General features: G+C 43.9%; 2 protein-coding genes across 2 annotated transcripts in view; one reads left to right on the forward strand and one right to left on the reverse strand.

Moving 5' to 3' along the window:
- Window positions 1-5,973: 5,973 nt before the first annotated feature.
- LOC113443737 (netrin-1) lies at window positions 5,974-17,705 on the reverse strand. The gene is made up of 6 exons (XM_087918018.1): window positions 16,775-17,705; window positions 14,970-15,158; window positions 12,766-12,915; window positions 10,505-10,558; window positions 8,738-8,818; window positions 5,974-6,432 (listed from the first exon to the last, which is right to left on the reverse strand). Exons 1-6 carry the CDS (start codon window positions 17,703-17,705, stop codon window positions 6,104-6,106), a joined length of 1,734 nt encoding a protein of 577 aa, XP_087774144.1. The 3' UTR covers window positions 5,974-6,103.
- A 7,135-nt stretch (window positions 17,706-24,840) lies between these two features.
- IZUMO1 (izumo sperm-oocyte fusion 1) overlaps window positions 24,841-25,517 on the forward strand; it is a 58,956-nt gene continuing 58,279 nt past the window's right edge. Inside the window, exon 1 of the mRNA XM_087917119.1 lies at window positions 24,841-25,260. Coding sequence (XP_087773245.1) covers window positions 24,841-25,260 — 420 coding nt within the window. The remainder of the gene's footprint in view (window positions 25,261-25,517) is intronic.

The following is a 25,517-nucleotide window of genomic DNA, read 5'->3' on the forward strand; positions in this document are numbered from 1 at the left end:
TGTGATGTATCAGGAATTTTTCTCACCTTTGCTAAACCAGGTGTGGGCGTGGCCAGCACGTGACGCATCCAGCCTGCAGGCTGGGAGTTTAACAGCCCTGGTCTAAACGTATCTTTAGATGTCCCAGTTTTAATGTAGTGTTTTCCATCCTCGCTCGACAGGCAGTCCTGAGAACACACGGCTGATAATCCAATCAGCTTCTGTTGGTTGGTTTGTTGGCTGAGGCAATTGGGAGGACACCTGGTCAATGCCTCCTGTGACCATTTTGGCCAGGGCTGCAGAAGACATTTGACATTTGGTTTCCACGGAAACTTCATAACACCTGACTTGTCTAGTTCTCTTTTGGAAAAACTCTGATACACCTTTGTCCAAAAGGAACCCAACTGACAGGTTGGTGGGCTGGAAGATGTCCAGACATTTCACCCCACACTCTTGCTGCACTGTTTTTGGATGGAGGTTGACGAACCTTCCAGAAAATGGCTAAACAAGCCCTGTCATTTGGGTTCCAGACAATTGATAGTTGTGTATTCAGAAATAGCAGTAACTCTAGTGGCAGGTTTTGATCCTGTCAGTTGGATCACTTGAAGGACAGCCTAGAACTTTCACCTCAGGCACCTACTCACTTTTACCTAGGCCTGCCTGCCCCTGTGAAGAGTGTTGATGGTGCTTTCCCCCTGGGAACTGGTGCAGGGTGGATGGAAAAACAAAACCAGGGGAATCTATCAATTGTTGCCCTTAAATTGTGCTACAGCAAAACTGTACGGATAGACCACTTGCAAGCCTCATTACTGAGGGCGATTTAGAGCTTGGCCATCAGGGTAATGCAAATTACGCCGGCATATTTTCCTGCACTTTGGAGGAATGTACATTAATGAGGCTGTGAAAAAGAGCTTTACAGATTCCTTTGTCTCAAGTATCGGGCTGCTGAGCCCTAAGTTTAGAATTATTGCGTTACATCACTGTGTGGAAGTTGTAGCTTACCAACAGAAATCACAAGCCCTTTTTTTATATGAGAAGTAGCTCTGAAACCAAGACAGTCTGACCAAAAATAATTGTTGGTCTGAATAAAGAGAACGATCTTTTCCATATTTTCATACTTACAATATGTTGCGCTAAGTTCCTTGTATAAATAAGATGGCATCCTGAGATTTAACTGCAGTTGGAATTTAGCAACATCTTGCTTATTCCATAATCCATAGGGCTCCATAATTCTAACCCAGTATCTTTTGGATAAATTTGGTTTCACTCTGGTTCTTCTTGTTTTTCCATCTTTGTGATTTTCTTTTCTCAGAAGTCAATGCAGGCTGATTCACATTTTTGGAGACAGTTTTGCAGTCTTCCCTTGTAAAAATGGGGTTTGCATAATATTTTCCAAAATATACCTCTGTGTGTGTGTGTGTGTGTGTGTGTGTGTGTGTGTGTGTGTGTGTTACTAATATGCACATTTTGGGTGATGCTTTCAGATAGGAGAACTCTATTACAAAATGTATAAAAAAGGTGTAAGTGACCGCGTTGCACATTAATTTGAAAATGCAGATTAGGTAAATTAAATTAAAATGCAAACTCGATAAATGTTTATATTCCTAATGTTTTTAAACAGCTCTAGGATCCAAAAGCTGTTGTCTCCTGAAGCAACTAATTATAGAGAAATGCCCCGCCGGCCTCACCTCCCTGTTAATGCATACATTTTCTCTGAATTTTTATTGATAGTCCCCATTATGTTCATTCTTTTCTTTCTTCCTTTGCATCCTTCACATTTAACAGGAGCAGTGCAATAATTCCGAATTGACTTTTCCTGTTGATTTTCAAATGTCAGGAAGACTATCCTAGGTTGAAGTCCAGTTCTACATAATCTCATTTGGCACATGGTTTGTGGTAGTAATAAGGAATATATCCTTTCCCAGGCACATAATGTAAGGGGAAAAAAATGAAGCATCATGCTGGCTCAGATTAGAGGCCTATTCAATCCCTCACTGACTAACCAACCAACCAACCAACCAACCAACCAACCAACCTACTTATCTATCTTCCTACCTATTTCTGTGATGTTCATCAGCAGGACAAAGGGATTGCAATAGTTTTTGGTTGTGTCCCAAGTATGCCTTTAATATTGGGTCTGTGTGTCTGTGTCTGTGTGTATCTAGCATGATATAGTCACAACTGGCAATCACCTTATCCTTCAGTGTATCTACCTCTCTTGCTGTCAGGCTCAAAAAACCAAGGAAGACATGCTGAGCTACTTCTAGACAGCTTCTTTTATTGTTCTTCACCCCTAGACTAATCTCTTGCTAAAGTATTTTAAAGATATACTTTACCTTCTGGAGAGGAGCGGTCTTGGGTATCTTCCACCCAACCAGACCATCTAGCCTTCACTATCTCTTTGCCTCTGGAGTGCAGCCCCTCCCTTCTGGGAGTCTCGATTACATTCCGCACATCTGCTCAAAAATTGCTTGGTTTTGGGGGAGGTTAAACCAGCTTAACTCAGAGGCATTTCTCACTTGCAAACATGTCCCAGCAGCTTCTTCTGCAATCACTTGAGGACATCTTTGCCTTTGTCTGATCTCTTACAGCCATCAATTGGCCTCAGCTGCCCTGACGTTAATGTCTTCTCCTTTAGGAGGCAGCAACCCACATTCATTTTCAGGTGAGTACAACCTGAGGCTCTTTCTCAACCATCCCAACAATGTGATGGGGAACGCCTAGAGTTGGCACCTGTTGGTCATTTTAGCCAGGTCCCCTCTGGTCCTTGCTGGGCATCTCTTGGGATCCATCCCGGTTCTCTCCTTGTACTCATGAACTCTTCCCTGATTTGAAGAACTAGGTTAGTCTGAACAACCAACGGTGGAAAAGAATGCTTCATGGTGAAAAGAGAGAAAGAGTGGAACTCTGCCTACTTTTGTTACCTATTCAGGGTGCCTTTAAATATAATTTAGAGCAGGAATGTAACTTTTGGTAACTTTAAGACCTGTAGATTTCAACTCCCAGAATTTTTGCTGGCTGGGGAATTCCGGGAATTGAAGTCTGTAAGTCTTAAAGCTACCAAGATTGGACACTCCAGTTTTAGAGCTTTTCTGAAGTAGTCGCCAAAATATTTCCTGCTCTTGTCCATGCAAGGTGCATCCATTAGATTTGTATGCACAGGCAAACCTCCATTATGGACAAAATGTGGCCTATGACACATGTGTCACAAAGATGACATGCTACAACTATTATCCCTGTTTGAGTTACCAAAGAAACTGAATAAACAAAAAAAGAAGAAATAGGTGATCCTGCCCCACCCAGAGCTTACAATGGATTTTCACCATCCATATCCTCCTGTGACCTGTCATCCTCAGGACTGTGATTGGAAAGGAGAGCAACTTGCAAAAGAAATGCAATAGGGACATGGCAGCCATAGTTTCATTGTCTTCCAATTGCTGCATAGGGTGGCTGTTTGCACAGCGAAGCTTATTTTCAAGGCGTAAGCACAGAGGATATTTGTGATTAGTCTCCAAAACTGCACTATCAGCATTCATATGAAATCAGTGTTTGCAATTGTGTGAACAAGAAGTGCACTGAATTATACATGAATATGTAAAGAATTGTTTCTCTTGTTTGGGAGTAACACCCCAGCAGAATCAAGTTAAGCATTTTCTGAAATTTTGACATATCAAGTCCAAAGGTTTCATCACAACCACTCTCTGTGCCAGCTCAGCCAGACCATTCTCAGCCAGCTTGTGCAGACAGGGTAGGAAAAATGTGAGTTAGCTTAACTGTACTGGAAAGATTGGGACTTAAAACCTAATGGGGCATTTTATGTCTATTGAACTCATTTTAACAGAACTTGATGTTCATAATCGTTATTTATGGATAAGGATTTCTCCCAAATGTTTTTGAGTTCATTTGTCTTTTTAACTATTTCATTTGCCTTTTAACTATTAGCTCATCAGGATTCAGAGCACAAAATATTATTGAATCAACCCAATTCTATGTAGAAGAGAGACCCATGGGTACTGCTTAACTGTAAAGTTTTTGCAATTAGTCCTCAACTTATGACCACAATTGCACCCAAAATTTCTATTGCTAGGCAAGACAGTTATTAAGTGAGTTTTGCCCTAGTTTATGACCTTTCTTGCCACAGCTGTTAAGTGAATCACTGCAGTTGTTTAGTTAGTAACCCAGTTGTTAAGTGAATCCGGCTTCTCCACTGAATTTCCTGGTCAGAAGATCATGAAAGAAGACCACCAGGACACTGTGACCATCATAAACACATGACAGTGGCCAACTTTCTGAATTTTGATCATATGGCCATGGGGATGGTGCAATGGTCATGGGTCACTTTTTTCAGTGCTGTTGTAACTTCAAACGGTCACTAAACAAATGGTTGTAAGTTGAGGACTACTTATAAAACTGTTCCAGTGATCTACATACTACATTACCAATACTAAAAAGGAAGTGAGTCAAATAAGAAAAAATTCTAAGCATTTCAGATCTTCACCAGCCCCATTCAGGGGGGATATCAAGCTGTTTTTTGTTATGACTTCATTTCTTTGAATCAAGCAACCAGGACAAATTTTCTAACCTTTTACCATCCAGCTCAATGGTAAATGAAATGCCATCCAGCTCAAAGGGAATTCTTTATATGGAACATTTTTCTGTCAGTCTTACATTCTAAAACCACTGCATTTCTCAAGGGTTTCAATTTAGCTTTAGTTAAATTGTGTTATTTAAAGCAGTTTCCTGAATGTCTGATATGAAGGTGGTGGGAAAGGTCAGAGTTATTTGAAATTTTAGTGGTTCTTGACACCACAATGTCTGAGAAGTCCTGTTTTATTGGCATCACAGTAACTTGCTGTGTTTAAAATATCTTTTGACACAATACAGCTTTTTTAACGAGTTGATACATTACAGTTCTTAACTACTTTGATAGTTTTTGTTCCAAAGGTCTCACAGGAAGAGTTATTGTCAGAACTGGTTCTTGACTAATTTAGACATCACCCTTGGAAAATGCCAAACTTATGACCGAACGAAATCTGATTATTAGCTGATATCAATTGATGGCAAGCTTCCTTTTGAATGCAGCTGTGAAAAAAACTTGCTCCCAAATACTGGGTTTTGACAGATGACCAAGATTTAGCCCTCTGTCGAAACTCAACTTCACCACTGCCTGAGTCTTATTCTTTATCCTGTCCTTATCCTATCTCCTATGATGGGAGACAAGGAAAACAAAGGCAGGGAACTCCTTTAATCTTCGTCTGTGTTATGTGGTAAATATTAACAGCACTATTTGCTGACATTGTCCTTGTGGCAAGATAGAATTTGCTAGTGAGGAGTAGCATATGTTTTGCCCAGCTAGTCTCCTGCTTGATCAGAAACTGGTGGAAGGTGCCATACCTTAACCAGCAGCCTCCCATTCCCAAATATTTTCCATTAATTCATCCAAAACCAAGTTTCTAGTTTAGCCCTGTTCCTCCGTTTTGCAAAGCGGGCATGATATGCTGACTCTAAAAACTGCTTAGGGAGGGCTGAGAAGCATTGTGAAGCAGAGGTGGTATTCAACAGGTTCTGACCAGTTCTGGAGAACCGGTAGTGGAAATTTTGAGTAGTTTGGAGAACCGGCAAATCACACCTCTTACTGGCCCCGCCCCCCATCTATTCTTGGCCTCCCGAGTCCCAGCTGGTTGGCTGGGTCTCCTTTCGTTGCCCTGCACAGGAGAACAGAGCTGGAAAGCAGGTTAGTGGGGTGGGGAGGGAATGGGGATTTTGCAGTATCCTTCCCCTTCCCCTGCCACACCCACCAAGCAACGCCCACCAAGCCACACCCACAGAACCGGTAGTAAAAATTTGTGAATCCCACTACTGGTGTGAAGCGGTATATAAATCTAAGTGCCGTTGCTATTTCTATAATATCTCAGCCTACAGGTCTGTCAGAAAGATGAATGGAGGGTAATTGATATGCAGAACTCAACCTTTCAAATCAAAATTGGTTCCAGTTTAGGCTCAGCTTTTTATGCCCAAGAGAGTGTCTGTCGGACTCTGAAGCTCAGTTTGATTGTGAGGAGTTTTCTACCTGTTCAGGCCTTTTCCTGGTTTTTTTTACCCACTTTCCCATCATCTTTCTGGCTTAGACGCCCCAGCATTTTCCACGCTTGCTTTGTTGCTGGAAACTCCTCAATTTATGTGCCCAGGCATCCCTCCAGGGCAGAGCGAGGCTGTTTTTGTCAACGATTAGCCGGGCAGGGTCAGGCGACTCCTCATCGTTGCCGATGATAAGGTAAGATTTGCCCACTTGGAGGTGGAGGCACCGGCAGGCCAAATCTTGTTCTGGTACCCAGAGTGGCTGCTCTCCCCGACGGATAGGCACATGACGCTGGCGGTAGACAGCGAGGATCGAGGCTGTAAATTGCCACCATGTTCCAGATCTCTCCGTGGCTAAGAGCTGGGCCTGGAGAACTGCCATCAGGGTTGTGAAGGTGAGAGAGAGAGAGAGAGAGAGAGAGAAAAACCTATCAGGAAGTGAACTGTCACGTGATTCTGCCCTATTTCTGGAGTTATGACATCACTCCTTTCACAAGTTCTCTTTTCTCTCTCCCCCCCCACTGCCCCTCCCATTAGTGACATTTAAGACTCCAATTCGCAACCCCAAGTTGTCATCACTAGGTGGGTCATCTCTGAGAAAATCAGTGTTTCCCAGAAAATGGGTGCTTTAACAAGGATGTATCACAGGGCCTCTGCATCACCTTGTGCACAAAGATAACAGATAGCAGATAATCAAAGTTGGAAGAGACCTTATAGGTCATCTAGTCCAACCCCCCGCCCAAGCGGGAGACCCTACACCATTTCTGACAAATGGCAGTCCAATCTCTTCTTGAAAGTCTCAAGTGATGATACTCCCACAACTTCCAAGGGCAACTTCTGTTCCATTGTTGATTGTTCTCACTGTCAGAAAGTTTCTACTTATTTCCAGGTTAAATCTCTCCTTGTTCAATTTCCATCCATTATTCCTTGTCTGGCCTCCAGGCGCTTTAGAAAATAGCTTGATCAATTATCAATGTTGTATATTTCCTTTTTGTAATTATATTTCCCAGTTTGATTTTGTGGGAGGGGCACAATGTACACATAGCCCTTGACTTACAACAGTTCATTTAGTGACAGTTCAAAATCACAATGGCACTGAAAAAAGTGACAGATGACCATTTTTCACACTTACGACCATTGCAGCATTGTCACGTGATTGAAATTCAGATTCTTGACAACGGACTCACCTTTAAGACAGGTGCAGGATCCCAGGATCATGTGATCATATTTTGTAACCTTCTGACAGGCAAAATCAAGGAGGAAACCCCTTACGAGTTACAACCTTTATACTTGACAAGTCAAAAATTCAGAAAATGCTTAACTTGATTCTGCTGGCGTGTTAGCTCCGCACAAGAGAAACAATTCTTCACAAATTGATTTATAATTCAATATACTCCTTGTTTAACAAATGCAAATGCTGATTTCGTACAATTGCTGATAGTGCAATTTAACAATTGCAGTGATTCACTTAACAGCAGTGGCGAGAAGGGTTGTGAACTGGGGCAAAACTCACTTGACAAATGTCTCACTTAGCAACAGAAATATTGGTCTCAATTGTGGTTGTAAATCGAGGATTATCTGTAGAGCATGATCACTTCCCCTGGTTGATCATTCCAGTTGCTTTTTTGATTAGTTTTGCAAGCAGTGAAATGATGGGCAAGGAAATGAGATATGGTGCATCAGTTTGGCATACAGGTAGTCCTCGCTTAATGTCCACCATTGGGACTGGCAACTCCATCACTAATTGAAGCAGTCACTGTGACAGACCTACAGCCTCCATTTTGCCACTGTTGTTAAGCAGATCCACGTTGTTAGCCAAGACATCACGTAACCTGCAATTTTAGGGCCGGCTTCTCCATTGACTCTGCTTATTGAAATCTGGCTGGGAAGCATGAAAATAGCAACCACATTAACTACAGGAAGCTGCAAAGGTCAAAACCTCTGGCTTTTCATGGTGCCCAAATCTCAGTCATGTTCTATAACGGTCAAAAAAGTGAGGACCAGTTATAGTTATTTTTTTCAGGAGTGTCATAATTTTGAGTGGTTGCTAAACAAGATAGTTGTTAAACAAGGATTACCTGTAGTGATTGAGGTAGTTGGAATGGGGATTCAGATCCAGCCTCAGCCGTGAATGCTGCCTGCATAGCTTTGGGCCAATACTACACATCAGCAAAGTTTGCCCCTTGGGTTTTTCTCACGGGAAAAAACAACAACTTCAGAATAGATTACAGGTATTCCTTGACTTATGACCACAATTGAGTCCAACATTTCTGTTTTTAAGCAGGACTGAATTGTCCTTTTTTGGGGGGGGGGCACAATTGTAAAGCAAATCACTGCCGTTGTTATGTGAACCATGCAGTTTAAGTGAATTCGGCTTCCCCCACGGACTTTGCTTGTCAGAAACCAGCACGGAAGGTCACAAAATCACAAGCTCACATGACCCCAGGACAGTGCAACTGTCATAAATACATGCCAGTTTCCCACTACCCAAATTTTAATCACCTGACCATGGGGATGCTACAACTGTCGTAAGTGTAGAAACTGGTCATAAGTTACTTTTTCCACTGCCACTGTAAGTTCAGAGGGTCACTAAATGAATGGTTGCAAGTCAAGGACCAAATGTACTTGTCTTGAGTTCCTGCAAGAAAAGGTGGAATCTGAAATAAATAATAAACTTTACCGTAATCCTTCTTGCAATAGTTCTTCAAGTTCATGTGGACACGCCTTTGTGGTGGTGTGCAATGGCTCTGACATTCAGTACCTGGTGAACAAACAACAAACAACAGATGGGAGGGATAAATCATTCTTTTGGGCAATATTTGACCGCAGTTAACACCTGCTATTTCCCTCACATAATATTTTCACCGGAGCAAGATTAGGCAACCTGTTGTTCTCCTGGCATCTCAGATGCTATCTGGAGCTTATGGGAGTTGTCCAAAAGATGTTGAAAGCGCTGGACTACCTGGCTTAGCTGCCAACTGGATTGGAGTGTCTTGCTACCTTGGAGCAAGACACGGTTTCCCTTGTGCAATTCCTCCTATAAATTCTTAAGTTGAGTGTCAGCCCCACTAGATATACCAGAGATGGAAATCAATTTGAATGGATGGCTGAAACAGAACAGGCTATAAAACAGGGGCCTCCAACCCCCAGGCTGCGGGGCCAGTGGTAGTATTCAATTTCTTTTACTACTGGTTCTGTGGGTGTGGCTTGATGGTGTGGTGTGGCTTAGTGGGTGTGGCTTGGTAGGCATGGCAGGGAAAGGATACGTCCCTCCCCACCCCACTTAGCCTGCTTTCTAGCTCCGTTCTCCTGTGCAGGGCAACCAAAGAAGACCCAGAAGATCAGCTGGAACTTGGGAGGCAGAGAATAGATGGGGGCGGGGCCAATCAGAGGTGGCATTTGCCAGTTCTCCGAATTACTCAAAATTTCCTCTACCGGTTTTCCAGAACTGGTCAGAACCTGCTGAATACCACCTCTGGTTGTGGCCCATTCAGAACTGGGCTGCAGAAGTGGCAGGCAAGCGTGTGCATGCAGCTCCGTTTGTGCGAGTGGTAGGCGCAAAGCCAGAAACGTTGGAGGCTGCTGCTATAAGAATCTTGCAAGTTTGTGCTGTACCTCATCCCTCTTCTTATACTCCGGAGAATCAGGGAGGTGTTTGTTTAGGCTGCTTTTGAATGTTATATGGACACTGTGGAGTTAAAGAATGCTTTTAGCTCAGTGCTTCGCAACCTGTAGTCTGCGGATCCCTGGAGAACCATGATGTCATCACAGGGGGCCTGTGAAAGTTTGAAGTAATGTTATGATTTAAATCTTGAGTTAAGTTTTGGGGGTCCATGGCCACAAAAGATATTTAAAGCGGCTCCACAGTGAAAACCATTGCTTTAATCTGTTTTGTTTACCAGCAAAGCCTGCATAGTTCTGTGAACATCAACTTCCTTATTTTTTGTATTGATTATGATTTGCATTTTTAGAGATGAAAAGAGCTCCTCCTATGGGGATATGGTTTTCCAATCCTTTTAAAAGAAAAATTAAAGTGATTTCCTTAGGGGAAAAAAAACAGTACCCATGTTTCCCAGAAAAGAGGACCTACCCTGAAAATAAGCCCTAGATTGATTTTCCCAAGCTGAATATAAATCCTATCCCTAAAGTAAGTCCTACTTAAGAGCCTGTGCTGCCAGCCATCTTCCCATTCTGTCTGGTTGCTGCCGGCATGAGGCAGGGTGATAGAGGAGGATGAAACGAGGTGGTGGGATATATGGAGAATAGTAGAAGACGACTTTTCATCCAGGCACCTTACTTCCTGCCTTTTTTTGTCTTCTCCCCCTTGCCTCCTGCTTCATTTCAGCGGCGAAAAAAATAAGATTTCCCCCCCGAAAATAAGCTCTGGTGCTTATTTTGGGGAAACTTATTTTCAGGGAAATATGATATTTAAACCCTCTCTTCTTACCTGCTTTCCATTCCTGCGGTGGGATAACTGTAGTTGTCACCTCCTCCTGGATACCTAGAGAAGGTAAGATGTAGAATAATAGATTTGGTATGATATTGTCAAAAGCTCAGCGCTGGGCTTCCCGGCTTCCATGACATCAGTCCCCTTGAGAAGAGATGTGAGTATGCTATGCCCTGTGATTGTCTCATTCAGCCTGCCTTGTAAGAAAGATCAAGGCTTTACTGGAAAACACGAACTCACTTCCAGATTTAGAAATCGGGAAACAATATTTTATTTTATAGAAGGATGTGCTAGAAGGAGGAGCGGGAAGAATTTGCTGTTAATCCTGATTGTATGCTACATGAATAAAAATTAACAGATTTTATGGGTTTTATACATGGGCATATGGAACAATTTTTTATTTATTTATTTCCATCCCACCTCTGTTATTTTATAAATAACTCAAATTAGTGAACATATCCAACCTTCCTCCTCCTATTTTCCCTACAACAATAACAACAACCCTGTGAGGTTGTGCTGAGAGAGACATTTAATGTCACCCAGCAGGCTTTCATGGTTAAGGCAGGACTGGAATTTATAGTCTCTCACTTTCTAGACTTGTGCTTTAATCACTAATCACATGGGCAATATACAGTGTATATATAGGTACTCCTTGACTTACAACCACATTTGGGATCAGAATTTCTGTTGCTAAGCAAGGTGGTTGTTAAATGTCATGCCACCCACAGTTGTTAAGTGAATCATGTGGTCATTAAGTGAGTCTAGCTTCCCCCATCAACTTTGCAGATTGGAAGCCAGATGGGGAGGTTGCACATGACTCTTGGACACTGCAATTATTATAAATACATGCCAGCTGCCATATGTCTGAATTCTAACCACGTGATTATGGGGATGCTGTGACAGTTTTAAAAACAAAGACCTGTTGTAAGTCATTTTTTTTCAGTACTATTGTAACTTTGAATGGTTGCTAAACATTTGATGAAATGAATAGAATTGAAAGAATGACAGCTTCTCTACTTAATTTTTTTTCCTTAAGAAAATTGTAATTTTGCACTGGAGACCAAATATACAGTATATACAAAGAGAGCATGAGATAAACTCAAGGCATATGGAATGATGAATGGTTATTATCTACCATCCAACTTCCATCTTTAGAGACGGCCTATGTTTGATTTGCAGCTTTTTAATTTTATATTGTATGTATGTATGTATATATGTATGGTATTCAGCTTTGTTCAGGTATTTTCTCACGTGATTATAGTTGTGCTTTTAAGCCTGATGATGGCAGATAAGATTCTGCCGAAACGTTGCTACAACTTTAAAAGCACAACTATAATGATGTGGGAAAATACCCGAACAAAGCCGAATACCATACATATAAATACCCATGAAAACTTTGTCTGGATATATATAAGTCTGGGTATACCCTTTGTCTGGGTATATATATATATATATTTGTTTTCTGAGGTTCTCGCGGGTATTTGTATGTGGATCTTTGGTTGTTCGGGTTTTCTCCCGCGTAAGATTCGAAGTATCTAGGCAACGTTTCGATGAAATCTCATTCATCATCTTCAGGCTTCTGTCTCCAGCTCTGTGCTTCTCAGAGTAATGAGTAAAGTAATTACTCTCTATATATATCTCCACCATTCTTCCCAGGCCCTTAGTGTTTGTATAGACATTATTTCCCCACCTTATTTGACGAAGTTGTAAGAGGGTTACTAGGCCAATTGAGTTTTATGCTAGAGAGGAGAGAGTTCCCAGTTATGTTTCTTCCCAGACTGGTGGTCTAACCACCAGGGGCCTCCATGGTAAAAAATAGAAAGAAAGAAAGAAAAATCAAGATGGCGTCTTTTGCTGTGTGATTGGCATTCTAGTTCTTTTTTATGTGTGCTTCATGGCCCTGCTAACCACTCTAAAATGACAACAATGATTTTATGGCATTCCCTGAAGCCTTTGGCTTACAAATTTAAGAAACCGGAAACTAGAATCTGTAGATTTTTGGCCTCTTGGTCCTTCTTCCCTGTTGACCCAGGGCAGAGGCGTTTCCCCAACTTGGTGCCCTACAGATGTAATTGGACTGCTAAACCTATGCTTATCTGGGCATAGGGATATGCCACTTGGAAGCTGCCAGGTCGGGGGAAGTTGCACCCAGATGTCCCATTGTCAAACTGGCCCCAAGAAATGAATTGCTGTCCAGATATGAACTGGGATGTCACAAAAGAGTGAACGTGGGAGGAAGTTAAAGGAAGAAGAAAGCTTACGAATACAGGGTATGTGAGCGCTGCGGCTTTGCTGGAAACCCCGGGCACATCGATTGCAGGTTAGACCGGTGACTCCGTTCTTGCACTGGCACTGCCCAGTGGTCTGGTTGCAAATGGCCCCAGTAGCCCCAATAGGATGACACTGGCAAGCTGGAAAGAAAAAAGAGAAGTTATGGGAGGGGAATAACCGTACCTGGCCATCTCTACAATAATCTATGCATCCTCCTTTTTGGGGGTTAAAAAAAGGTTTGCATTGATCTACAGGACTGTGAACTTTCTCAGTGCTGTGGCTTTAAGAGAGAAAGCTCCACAGCTCCCTCTCTTGACCATAGTGACTGGATTCACACATCGTAGTAAGTCATGGCTTTGCTTTTTTTAACCATAATTTGCTGACAAGTCTCTGTTGCCTAGATTCAGATGCTGCTCTAAGCCATTAAAATAGGATTTCCAATGGATTCCCTCATCGTGCTAGGTCATAAACAAGCATTAACAAAATATCATGTCTCCATTAATACAACAGCAAAACTAAAAGCAAACGAAGTGCCCATAGTAAAGAATGTATCCTAGCTTTTTTACTCAAGGGAATCTAAAAAAGAACTACCATGAAAATTCTCATCTCTCTCACGACACTACATTTCCCAGGGTTCATAGCAAAGGAAATCCTGATCACTACATCAGCCTTAGAGGCAAGGGAATAAGCTTAAAGTATTTAGAAGGAAACTCAGCAGGTCTTGATAGAAAATATGAACTTTATGCAGAGTGGGTTTTTGTTTTTTGCATGTAACCAGTTGCATGCAATCCTTATTCAAATGATTTTGATCTCTGTATAGATTCCAGGGGTGTTCCAGGGGGTCCAAAAAGTTACAATGGTGGCTATAATAATCAGAGATGGTATTCAGCAGGTGTTGACCAGTTCTGGAGAACCAGTAGTGGAAAGTTTGAGTAGTTTGGAGAACCGGCGGTAACCTTCCCCTTGGAAAGGGGAGGGAATGGAGATTTTACAGTATCCTTCCCCTGCTACGCCCACCAAGCCACACCTACCAAGCGGAACTGGTAGTAAAAATTTTTTGAATCCCACCATTGATAATCATGTGATCAAAGCCCCACCCCATTTAAGGGCAAGGCTTTGATTGTATGGACCCTTTTTCAACCCTCTCCTTCTTGTGAGAATTTCAGGGAGTTCCTGACTGAGTGTTCGGGTATCCCAGATTTCACATTTCGGAGAGGATAATACATCAATTTTGGTTTTGCAACGATGCCCCTCTTTTTTCCAGGTATTGTAACCCATTTCCTAAGCATGTTGGAAACAAAAACTCCATATTGTAAACAATTAGGGAATCGGTTTGTTCTAATGATTCAGGCATCAGGCACCAGAAACAGGGAGACGGTGAATTCTAGCTCCACCTTAGACATGACAGCCGGCTGGGTGACTTTCGGCAAATCACCAAGAGATAGTGAGTTCTAGCTCCACCTTAGGCGTGTAAGTCAGCTGGGTGACTTTTGGCCAGCTGAACCCACCTCACAGGACTGTTGCTCTGAGGGAGATGGGCATAGGAAATTACCAAGTTGAGCCATGGGAGGAGTCAAATGCATCACCAATCTTGAGTCCCTTGGTACCCACAAGAGATCTAAGTCTAGCCGACCTTGAATTCCATGGACTCTTCTCTTGCTTTGATCATTAGTAGTTCAGATTCTTGTAGAGAACATCTTTGCAACAAACTTTTATATTCATTGGAACTGCCTGGACTTCCTGAGCCTGACAATGGGCGGTTAAAAATATGAAATATAAACAAACAAACAAATAAAATAGGAGGAGGACAGAATATTAGGTATGTTCTCCACCTTCAGCTAATTATAAAGCAATAAAGGCAGGATTTTAAAAAATCTTGCTTATTGATTAAAAACTGAAACCCCCTGGGTGATAAAGGTGCATTTGCAGGATAGGGTTAAAAAAGCCAAGAGCTGATGTTTTTATGTTTTGTCTGTTTGTTTGTATGTCAAAAAACAATAAAAAAATTTTTTTAAAAAAAAAGCCAAGATGACAATTGTAACTGTGTGATTGAAGCTCTACTCCTTTTTATAGGTGACACTTATTCCCTGGACATAAAAAAGAGCAGGCTTTGGTCATATTCACAAGGCCGCTATCTTGGTATTTTTGTGATCTCTTCTGGCAAGGATGCTCTGGGTTACGGGACCTGACCCACCTTTGCAGACTCTGTGGCTGGTGATGGGGTGGCTGAAGTCGCGCTTAAAGCCTGGTGAGCAATACTGGCAGTGGCGCCCGGCTGTGTGGTGGCGACAGTTCAAGCAGATCCCTCCGCTCCGGCGCCCCGAAAGTTCGAAAAGCTCCATGCTGAAGCGGCAGCGATGGGAATGGTGGTGGCAGTTGCAGGCTGAGGACACAGAAAGGGAATTTATCAGTTCAGGCTGCTTTCTCCGTTCATGCCCAAAACCTCTTTCTACCCCTCCTCCATTGTCCAGTATGCCCAGACCTGCAAGCCAGAGGGGTGTCCGGAGGGATGGACTGGGTCAAGAAATCCCGATGCTGACTGCAACAGAGTGATCAAACCCCAGTTCTTATTTTACATGCAGTGCACAGCTACCTAGGTTATCTCGCCTGCCCCAATCTTTGTGACTTTCCAGAAATCCCTTAGAATGGTTTTTTTCTCCTCAAGAGGCCTGGAAATCCCCTCGGAAGAAAAATCATGTATGCTGGTTGCTGATTCTAACTCTCTCACGATCTTGTTTTTATTCATGTTAATGAATGCAGTTGTTTTAAGCCAGGGGGTCTCCAACCTTGGCAACTTTAAGACTTGTGGACTTCAACTCCCAGAATTCCTCAGCCAGCAAAGGAATTCTGGGAGTTGAAGTTCACAAGTCTTAAAGTTGCCAAGGTTGGAGACCCCTGTTTTAAGCAATCTGTAAAACAGGTAGTCCTCGGCTTATATAACCATTCATTTAGTGGCTATTCAAAGTTACAATGACACTGAATATGTGTCAATCCTTCCCCCTGCAATTGTGGCAGCGTTCCCCTCAGTCATGTGATCAAAATTCATGCATTTGGCAACCAGCATGAATTTACAATGGTTGCAGCATTCTGGGGACACGGATGACTACATGCAACCTTCCCAAGTGGCTTCTGACAGGCAGAATCAATGGAGGAAGCTGGATTTGCTTAACGACCTCACTCAATAACTAGAGATCTGCTTAACAACTGCGGCAAAAAAGGTTGTAAAATTGAGCCTGTCAGAAGCTGCCTTCCTTAGCAACAAAAATTCTGGTCCCAATTTTGGTTGTGGGTCTAGGATTACTTGCATTGTTGACATGGGGAGCAAGCAAACTTAATAAATACACATTACCTACATGTGTTCGATGGGTTGCCGTATAGATTTGATAAATATATAAAGAATAAAGAAATAAATAGGGCCGAGCTTTGATCCTATCACAGCCACCCTCTGGCCTTTTTAAAAAAACTTTTCCCTGTGAACAACCCTCCAATGTTAGGAATTTTTGTCCCCACAAATAACAATCATCAAATGCTTTAAATGATTAGCAGTTCACTTCTTGTGAGTCCCAAGAAATCCTTGGTGCCCCTAGGTGGCATCAAAGGAATCCTCAAATAAATCGAAAAGTGGATCACAGTGTTTTTGAAAAAGGGCCAAAAACTTCCATGTCACAATTTGGCCATTCTTCTTCTTTTTTAGGGATCTCTTAAAATGCAGAGAATTCATGAGATGTTGGAAATTCTTTAAAAAAATTATCCGGGCGGGGAGGGAATCTGAAAAGGTGGCTGGCCCCTATCCTAAACAAACCAACAGCAGGATGGATGGGATTTATTTATTTTTTTCTGAATAAGGCTTGGAAAGGTGCCCAATGGCAAAATCTTTCCAGGCTGGGAAAAACCACGTGCGAATGGGGCTTTATTTCTGCAGAATTCCAAAGACCAGATCCCAGCTCTGCACAGACCAAGTCCTCAGCCATGGGTGCTCTGTCTCCCCTACAGTCTCACCCACACATTCATGAGCATCTTTGGGGGTTGCCCGTTGCCAGGGCCTATCCCAGTAGAAAGTTTTGCAGGTGTCACATTCAGGGCCGGCTGTGTTGTGCCGACAATCACACTGAGGTACCCCTCCGTCTTTCCCAGCTGTGCACTGTGAGGCATGTCCATTGCATTTACATCTGCCTCCGACCTGCAGCTCAGCTACTCCATAGGAGGCCTCTTTCCGGCGCATCCCCAAAATCCGGGCTGAGTGCATGTGGTCAAAGGACACACGGAGGTCAGTAGCGGTCACCCAGTCTTGGAGGATGGGACTATATTCGAACCTCTGGGCCGAAGGGCGGCCTGCAAGAGGCATGAAGGCCACTAGGCCTCCTGTGAGGGGCTTGAGTGATGTTTGAGCCTCGATACAAACTGCTTCATGCTCCATGCTTTTCACAATGGTGGTGGTTGGCGGCAGATGGTAACGCCGCCAGCAGCGGCTGGAAAAGAACTGAAAAGGCATCCAGCTGCGTCCGTAGTCCATGGACTTGTAAATGGCCAAAGATTCCGGTCGTGGAGAGCAGAACCGCAGAGTCACGTAAAGGATTTCCATTCGTCGGCCCAAAGCCAAAGTAAGCGTGGCGTTGGCTTTGGGCTTAGACCACCAACATGTTGTATCCCCGTCGCTGTCTGTGAGGTGCTCTGACCGGTGGGTATGTTCTTGGCATCCTTGGCAGAATTTGGAACCTGGGTTGGCCGAATCCCGAAAGGCGCAGAATCGTCCAGGAGGACCGCTGCACGTACTGGAGGCTTCCACCAGACGGCCTGAGGCCAGTTCGGACAGGTCAGGCAGGCAGAATTGTGGGTGCTGATTGGCATTGTAGCAAGGATCGTGAGGGTTGGGAGTTTGTCCCAGAAGGAACGGAAGGAAAACTGCAACACCCCATGGGAAGTGAAGCATCTCTGGGGAAAGGTGTCAGGAGTCAACAGCTCATCACCTGGAAGATGAGAAGGTATTAACTGATATGAAAAAAAAAGAGAGCGATGGACAAAAAATATTCTGTTCTTCCCCGCCCCTTCTTCCTATCTTCTACCTATTGTTTCCAAAGACAATAGAGGGAGAAAGGGAGAAAGAAAGAGAGTGAGGGCGCGCGAGAGAAAGTGTGTGTGTATGTGTGAGAGGGAGGGAGAGAATGAGAAAGTGAGAAAGAAAAGAGTGAGAGAGCATGAGAGAGAGAGAAAGTGAGTGAGAGAGAGGGAGTGAGAGAGAGAGAAAAAAGAGGGAGGGAAGCTAAGGCTCATATGATAAAGATATGGAACTATGGTTCTGAAGATGTTTTGATAATGGTAAAGCTACACAAATTTGTGCCTGTTGAGGAGTTTAGCTGCCATATCCCCAGCCAATACATTTAAAGTATTCTGTGGGTGGTCAATGCCCATGGTTTTCTCACCTCAAAAGTTGTTAAAGCACCTGCTCTGTGCCCTCTGATCATTTGTACCACACTAATTCACACACATGGACATCTGCCCCCTACGCTCCTGCCTCTTATCTCAACAACTTTCTCTAGTGGCGAACGCAAGCCCAAGAGTCAAGCAGATGAAGATTTAGTGAGCATGAGAAAATAGCTTTAAACTCCCTTTTCGCAATTGAGGCATGGATGGGAATTGGCACAACACAAGGGCCTGGGAGGCAGGATATGGAGGTGTCAGGAGAGACCACAGAAATTGGGTAAACAAGAAGTTGCTTTTGGTCTTGCATATGTTGGAAAGGATGTTTTAACCATTCTAGGAGAAATAACATCTGAAGAGGAATTTTGGATTAAGGAGTAGCTATTTGTGGATTATAATAAATTGAAATTCTGAATTTTGTCTGTATTCCAGCATGCTGGACGGTTGAGTAAACCTATTGGTTTCTCAAGGGGATCACAACCACTGCAATTCTGGACCAAAAAATTAAGAGAGTGAGAGATTTAGAGGAACAGCATCTCTTGTCAATTGAGCATCTCCTGGTCTCAGAGCGATACATTCATAGCAATGCTCAAGTTTGGGAACATGTGTCCTTCAAAGAAGAAAAGTCATGGATTCTTGTTCTGTCCAGCCAGTGTATGGGGATTGGATAGGTAGGTAGCAATTGTGAGCTGTTCCCTTAAGGGAATGCATCATGGTAAATGTAGTTAAGGTATCCTGGGAAATGTAGTCCATGTCATGTGACCACATCTGTAATCCTAATTGGTCACTAAATTGACCCTCGATGGGTTGGGGGAGTTTTCCTCACTCTTGACTGAACTCATGGACTCGTGGTAACTGTTCTACTTCAATTGTTACAAGATGGGAGAAAAGGGATAGGAGATAAACCATCTTTTTACCTACAAGACAGATATGCAAAGGATTGGTCATTAAAGAAGAACTTTGTCACAAATGTGAGTTATGAGGATACCTGATGGACCAATAAAAGTACTTTGTTATGGATGTTTTGTGGAGTTTATCTATCTGCATCTGTACATGATACAGAATAGTAAAAAATATGATGGTTATTTGAAGTCCTGAAGCCCATCGGTATAAAGCCTGTTAATTTGGATTGGTGATGAAGCAAAGTAATGTTGAAGCCAGGAGTGAATGTGGAATGCTAAGCTCTGTGCCTCAGTTTGAATTGCAGGGAGGGGCAAGAATCTCCCCTTCCCCTTTTATGCAAGAGACTTTTCAAATATCCTATGCTTTGGCTTTCAAAGGCAATCAAATTTGCCTCCTTCAATCCTTTTTTTCTCTTTCTTTACTGAGGCAGGATTCCTTTGTCTTTGTATCAAGCCAGGAAGGGGCAAATTCCCCCTCCTTTTCTCTTCAGTGAAAGAAGTGCTGTGTCTCAAATTACAACTCTTAATTCAGAAAGAACCAATTTGTAAAAGAAAGGGAGGGGCCAAGTATATCATATCCATCCCTGTATTCATCCAATTACAAACCCTTTCCAAATCCAATGAGAAAGTTTCAGAAATCTTGCTGGCATTTCTAGAAAGGAAAACTAACTTTGCCTTGCTCATTCCAGCTGAAAGGTTTTGCATTTTTCCAGCCCAGAGGCAATAAGAGAAGCCTCTCCAGCTATTTTTACAACTACTCTGGCCGTTTTATTGGGGGTCATAATTCATTACTGACCATCTTCAAAGCAAAGAAGGCTAATCCTAGCAACGTTTTAAAAAGGAACAATTTCTCTTTCTATTCAAAACCTTAAAATTTCTTCATGTTCCCATATCTTTATTAAACAATTAAAAAAATATATAACACTGCAACCAAACCTTTGGAGTGTTGTATTCGATTGATTGGTTTTTCTTCCAGCAAGGAAACAATAAATTCCTCTGGAGTTCACCCCCACCCATAGACTCAAGCAAAGCAGCCCACAACACCATCTGGTGGTCAAGGAGAAATTTCCCAGAGTTTACCAATACATGCTTGCAATGATAATCCCTTTTTGCAATTATTGTGGACAATTTAATCAATTTAATTCAAATGTTCCAAGATTAACTGCAACCTAACAGACCTAAGCAAAGCAGCCCACAGCTACATCTGAGGCTCAAGGAGAAATTTCCCAGAGTTTGATTTTTTGTTTTACACAGTTTCTCAAATTTGACCAGAGTGTTTATCAAATGATAATCCCTTTTTGCAATTATTGTGGACAATTTAATCAATTTAATTCAAGGTTCCAGGATTAACTGAAACCTAACATGGGCGTAGCAACTGTGTCTTCCATGCATATTTCTGCGTTTAGCCACCCAGTCTTCCGACTTTGCTACTCAACCTTTACTGCCACTTTGTGGAGCAAGTGACACTAACAGGCATATTTCTGCGTTTAGCTTCCAAGTCTTCAGACTTCGCTATACAACCTCTAGTGCCCCCTTGTGTAGCAATCACACATCGCACCCTAGAAAATGCCATACTGTGTGCTGTGCTAGCTTCACTCAGACTCTGCAGCACCACCTACGTGCTCAAGTTTTAAATCCAACAGCAATTCTACTTTCTGCTACCTGCTTGCAGTGCACCCTAGTACAAAAAAAAGGGAATTACATGGAAAATCACTAAATTTTCCAAAAGTCACCTTTTACCAATTTGAAACATGGCAACTGCTTCAGTCGTGATGGATGTCTCTGAAGTACCAGAGGACTTGAACCCTTCACCCATGTTGGATGTCCCTGAAGTACCAGAGGACTTGAACCCTCCACCCACCCTTGCTGTAAACATGGAGCCTGGTTCCTGAAACTCAGTTTCAGATGTCCAAATCTCTACAGAAGCGGCGATACCTCCGAAAGCCTATGACCTCAGAAAGAGTAAGAAGCTTACCGAACCCATGGAAGAACAATTGAGGAACGATTGAAAGAAGCAATATTGCCGCTACGCAGACTCCTGGGCAGAGCTTGAGAAGATCTGTGACACCCCAAAACACAAGCTGCCCCCCCCCCAAGAAACTCTGCACATTGCTAGTTGATCTAGATGCCCTTCTCGCACGGTGGAGATGCAGCGAAGACAACCTCAACTCCATCCAGTCAAGACTGAGTGACCCAAACTCCTACAACACATCCAATGCTTCGAGGAGTTTCACAAGGAATGCAAAGACTGTGTCGAGGCAAGCAAGACAGACCTCCAGGCAGCACTCCACAATGTGCTTCGGCAGGAAGTAGCATCAAGGGAGCAGGCCACATCCGATATAGCTCCTCGATCACATGTGTCTTCTTCCCACCACTCTAAGAAACCCTCCTCCCTCTATCCCAAATCAGCTAGATCGCAGGCAGGTTCCAGTGTCTCGTGCCAGTTCTCTGCTGCCAGCTCTCACCATCCTTCCAGAGCATCCTCCCATCATAGCAGCGCATCTAAGGCCTCCAAGGCAGCCAGCTACACCAAACGAGCTGTAGAAGCCCAAGTTGAAGGTGCAGCAGCAGAGGCAGATTTACGTATTACAACAGAGGTGATACAGCAGAAAGCTGAAATGGCCAAAGCTCAGGCCCAAGTGGAGTTACTCGAATGACAAAGAGAGACGGCAGTGAAAACAGCACAAGCTGCAGCATGGCAGAAGGTGGCCAACACTGCCTCACTCAACTTTGACCTCGAAGAATTGGGAGAAGAGAGCCCAGATACACGGGTCAAGGCTATGTGGATGAGCTTCAAAATGAGCAGGTGGAACTGTCTCTAATACCTAGAAGTCTCCTGCCACCAAGGAAGTACAGGGAGGAATCTCAACCACAGACACTACACATCAGTTATGCAACTGATGTTGCACGACCTAAAGTACAAGATTCACTTCCCACCAACAGCAAACCTTCCCCAACTGATGTTGTACATACCAAGGTCCAAGATTCTCTTCCCAGCACCAGCAACCCTACTCCAACATCTCATGGCCTGCCAGGTGAGCAAATTAGCCCACCAGTGATCACGATGACACCTGCCACACTCAATCCACAAGCAGTACCATTCCAGCCATAACCTCCACACCACTCGAGCTCACAGGCACAACAAGATAACCGCAGCCAGCCTACACAGCAGCATGAAGCTGCATCATCACCTCTAGAATGGCAGAACGACATCCTCCGTAAGCACTGGGAGGAAGGCTACAACCCATCGTTGACATACAACTCGAACCTACCCTCTATGTCAATGCCTCAACCCAACTCCACAGATGATGCTGACTACTGGAGAGAGTTGGCAGTAAGCAGAGGAAAGCTAGATTTGTCTGCTAAGGGTGTACACAAATTCTCTGACGAATATCTCATATGGTGAATATCTCCTATGGAAGAAAGTTTTCCTGTACCCCATTCAGGCTGCACAGCTGAAATCCAATGAAATACTCATAGACTTGACAGCATGTCTAGGATTGCAGTCTGCCAGAGATACAAAGGCACTTTATGCCTCCCACTTAGATGACCCAGATGCTGCCGTATGGTTGTCATGGCAAAGACTCGACAATTTGTACAGCATTGCCTCAAACGTACAATCAACGCTCCTGGATAGCCTCCACAGATTTCCTAAAATTCCTAACGGAAGCCTCACCTGATCATGGAACTCTCTAATATACTCATACAACTGAAAGCAGCACAACGGGATCCCAAGTTACTGGGACTCTCTTGTCTTGACCAAGACGACATGCAAAACAAGATCGTTCGAAAACTCCCGCATGTGCTAATTGAACAATGGCTCCAGATGTCTGACGCCTTCATGGCCAATGGTTGCCACAACTTTATACCCTTTACCATTCTTGAAGAATTCGTGGTTCACCAGGCAATAGTGCGCAACTCCTCCCAGGCCCGTGCACTCAGAGCTGTTAGCCCTCCCAATGAAAAATGATACAACAGCAACCATATATCGTCCACAGGCCCTATGCACACTGCAAGGGAAAGACCCTTCATGGCTGTCCATAAAACCGAGATCGACTCCTCATCCATACACAGTTGGGGAGAGAACTCATCAGATACAACCCAATTTAGATCTCCAAATGCAAGTAGAATACAGTTTTGTCCTATGCACTACACTCGTCACTCACTGAACAAGTGCACTGGGTTTGCAGCAAAATCACTGACCCAACGAAAAGAGTTGATAAGGGAATACCAATACTGCTACAAATGTTGTGAATCCAAACACCCGCCCGAGTACTGCACAGCCAAGGTGCAATGCGACTTATGCAATAGTGATCAGCACCCGACCACTCTGTATCCAGACTCCGAGCCGCCACTGCAGATGTCTCGTAACCTTCCTTCGAACAAGGAGCCTCAACATAATACAGAAGCATACAGGGCTCCTTGGCAGACTGCCAAACCACAACCAGAACTGAGTATTAGTGTCAACTGCACATCACTGTGCGTGGACTCACCGTGCCCTTGTTTGTGTCTTCCCATCTGTTTAGCTAAAGTGTACCCTGAAGGATGCCCTGAAGATGCTGTGAAAATGTACGTGCTGATAGACACTCAAAGCACTTGCACCCTGGCCAGACCCGCATTCTTTGACCTTTTTGTAGTGCAACAGGATGAACTTCACTTCACTGTATCAATGTGCCATGGACCAAGAAGCACAGCGGGGAGGAGAGCTATTGGACTCTGTGTAGAGTCATTGAATGGAAGTTCTCAGTTCCCACTGTGCCCCCTGTTTGAATGCTATGGGGCACTGAACAACCGCAGTCAGATCGCAACACCTGAGGTCATATGTAGCATCACCTACAGCACCTGGCTCATCACTTCCTCGCTCTAGATCTGGAAGCTGAGATCCTATTCTTGCTGGGAAATAATGCCCCATGTGCCTTTCTCTTCTCTGAGTCAGTCGGTGGCCCTGTAGATGGCCAGTGGCCATCAAATCTCCACTAGGATGGGGGATCATAGGAGTGGTCTGTATCGATCACATACAGGCCCCAACCCAGTCAACTACCTTAGCTACCTCCATTCTCAAGAATGGCAGACCATCTCACCTGACACCATGCCAAGAACACTTCATGCTTTCAACCGTCAAAACCTGTCTTGGGAGAGGCACTATTTCAGACTACCAGAGAAGACCACGACTTAGCTCTGTCCATTGAGGACAAAAGATTGCTTCAGCTCATGGACAAGGAGTTTCAACAGGACTCAACTGGTAGTTGGGTTGCACCACTACCCTTTCACACTCCCAGACAATGCTTGCCAAACAACCAGAAATATGCGCTCTCCCGCCTCTTCAGTCTGAGATGGATCATGACCCGGAACCCAGACATGAAAGCCCATATGGTGGAGTTCTTGGACAAAATGATACAGAACAGACATGCTTAGCTGGCCCCACCCCTGAAAACTGACGAAGAATGTCGGTACCTGCCGTTCTTTGGAGTGTACCATCCACAGAAACCAGGCCAAATGCGTGTAGTCTTCAATGCCAGTGCACAGTTTCAAGGTCATTCTCTGAACAAGGCCCTTCTGACAGGACCTGACCTCATGAACAGTCTCCATGGGGTGCTCATCCACTTTAGAAAAGAAACCATAGCAGTTATGGCCAACTAACAGCAGATGTTCTATTCATTCCTTGTATGAGAAGATAACCGTAACTATCTCCGTTTCCTGTGGTTCAGTGATGATCAACACAACCAAAAGATCTTGGAATACCGAATGAGGGTGCATGTGTTTGGCAACGGTTCCTCCCCTGCAATTGCAAACTATGGTTTCCAACGTACTGCTCATGAAGGAGGAGACAAATACAGAGCAGAAGCTCAACGCTTTGTAGAACATGACTTTTATGTAGACGACAGCTTGAAATCCGTAGCCACCCCAGCAGAGGCCATAGACCTCTTAAAGAATACACATCAAATGCTAGGGATGGCCAACCTCAAACTACATAAGATAGCATCCAATAGTGAAAAAGTTCTAAAGGCCTTTAGTCCCGAGGACCATGCCAAGGGATTGCAAGACCTCGATTTCGCCAGCGATGCCCCCTTCATTCAACACAGTCTAGGCTTGTGTTGGGACTTGAAGAAAGACCTCTTCACCTTCAAAACCCCAGCCCTAAAGACCGGCTTCATGAGGAGAGAAGTGCTGTCAACAGTTAACAGCCTGTTCAATCCTCTAGGGCAGTGGCCCCCAACCTTTTTTGTGCCACAGCCCAGTACCAGCATCATAAAATCATCCGCGGCCCGGTACCGGCATCACAAAATCATCTGTGGCTCGGTACCGGCATCAGCACACATGGCAAGGTGAGCCGAGCGACCAGCCAGCCAGCCGTCCCCTGCTTCTCCCCGCCACCTTCAACTCCTCCTTTGTACCTGTGTCGATGGGCTTCGCGATGGCTT

The sequence above is a fragment of the Pseudonaja textilis genome, chromosome Z (assembly GCF_049901715.1).
Source record: "Pseudonaja textilis isolate UNSWEBS1 chromosome Z, rPseTex1.2, whole genome shotgun sequence".
NCBI classification, from domain to species: domain Eukaryota; kingdom Metazoa; phylum Chordata; class Lepidosauria; order Squamata; family Elapidae; genus Pseudonaja; species Pseudonaja textilis.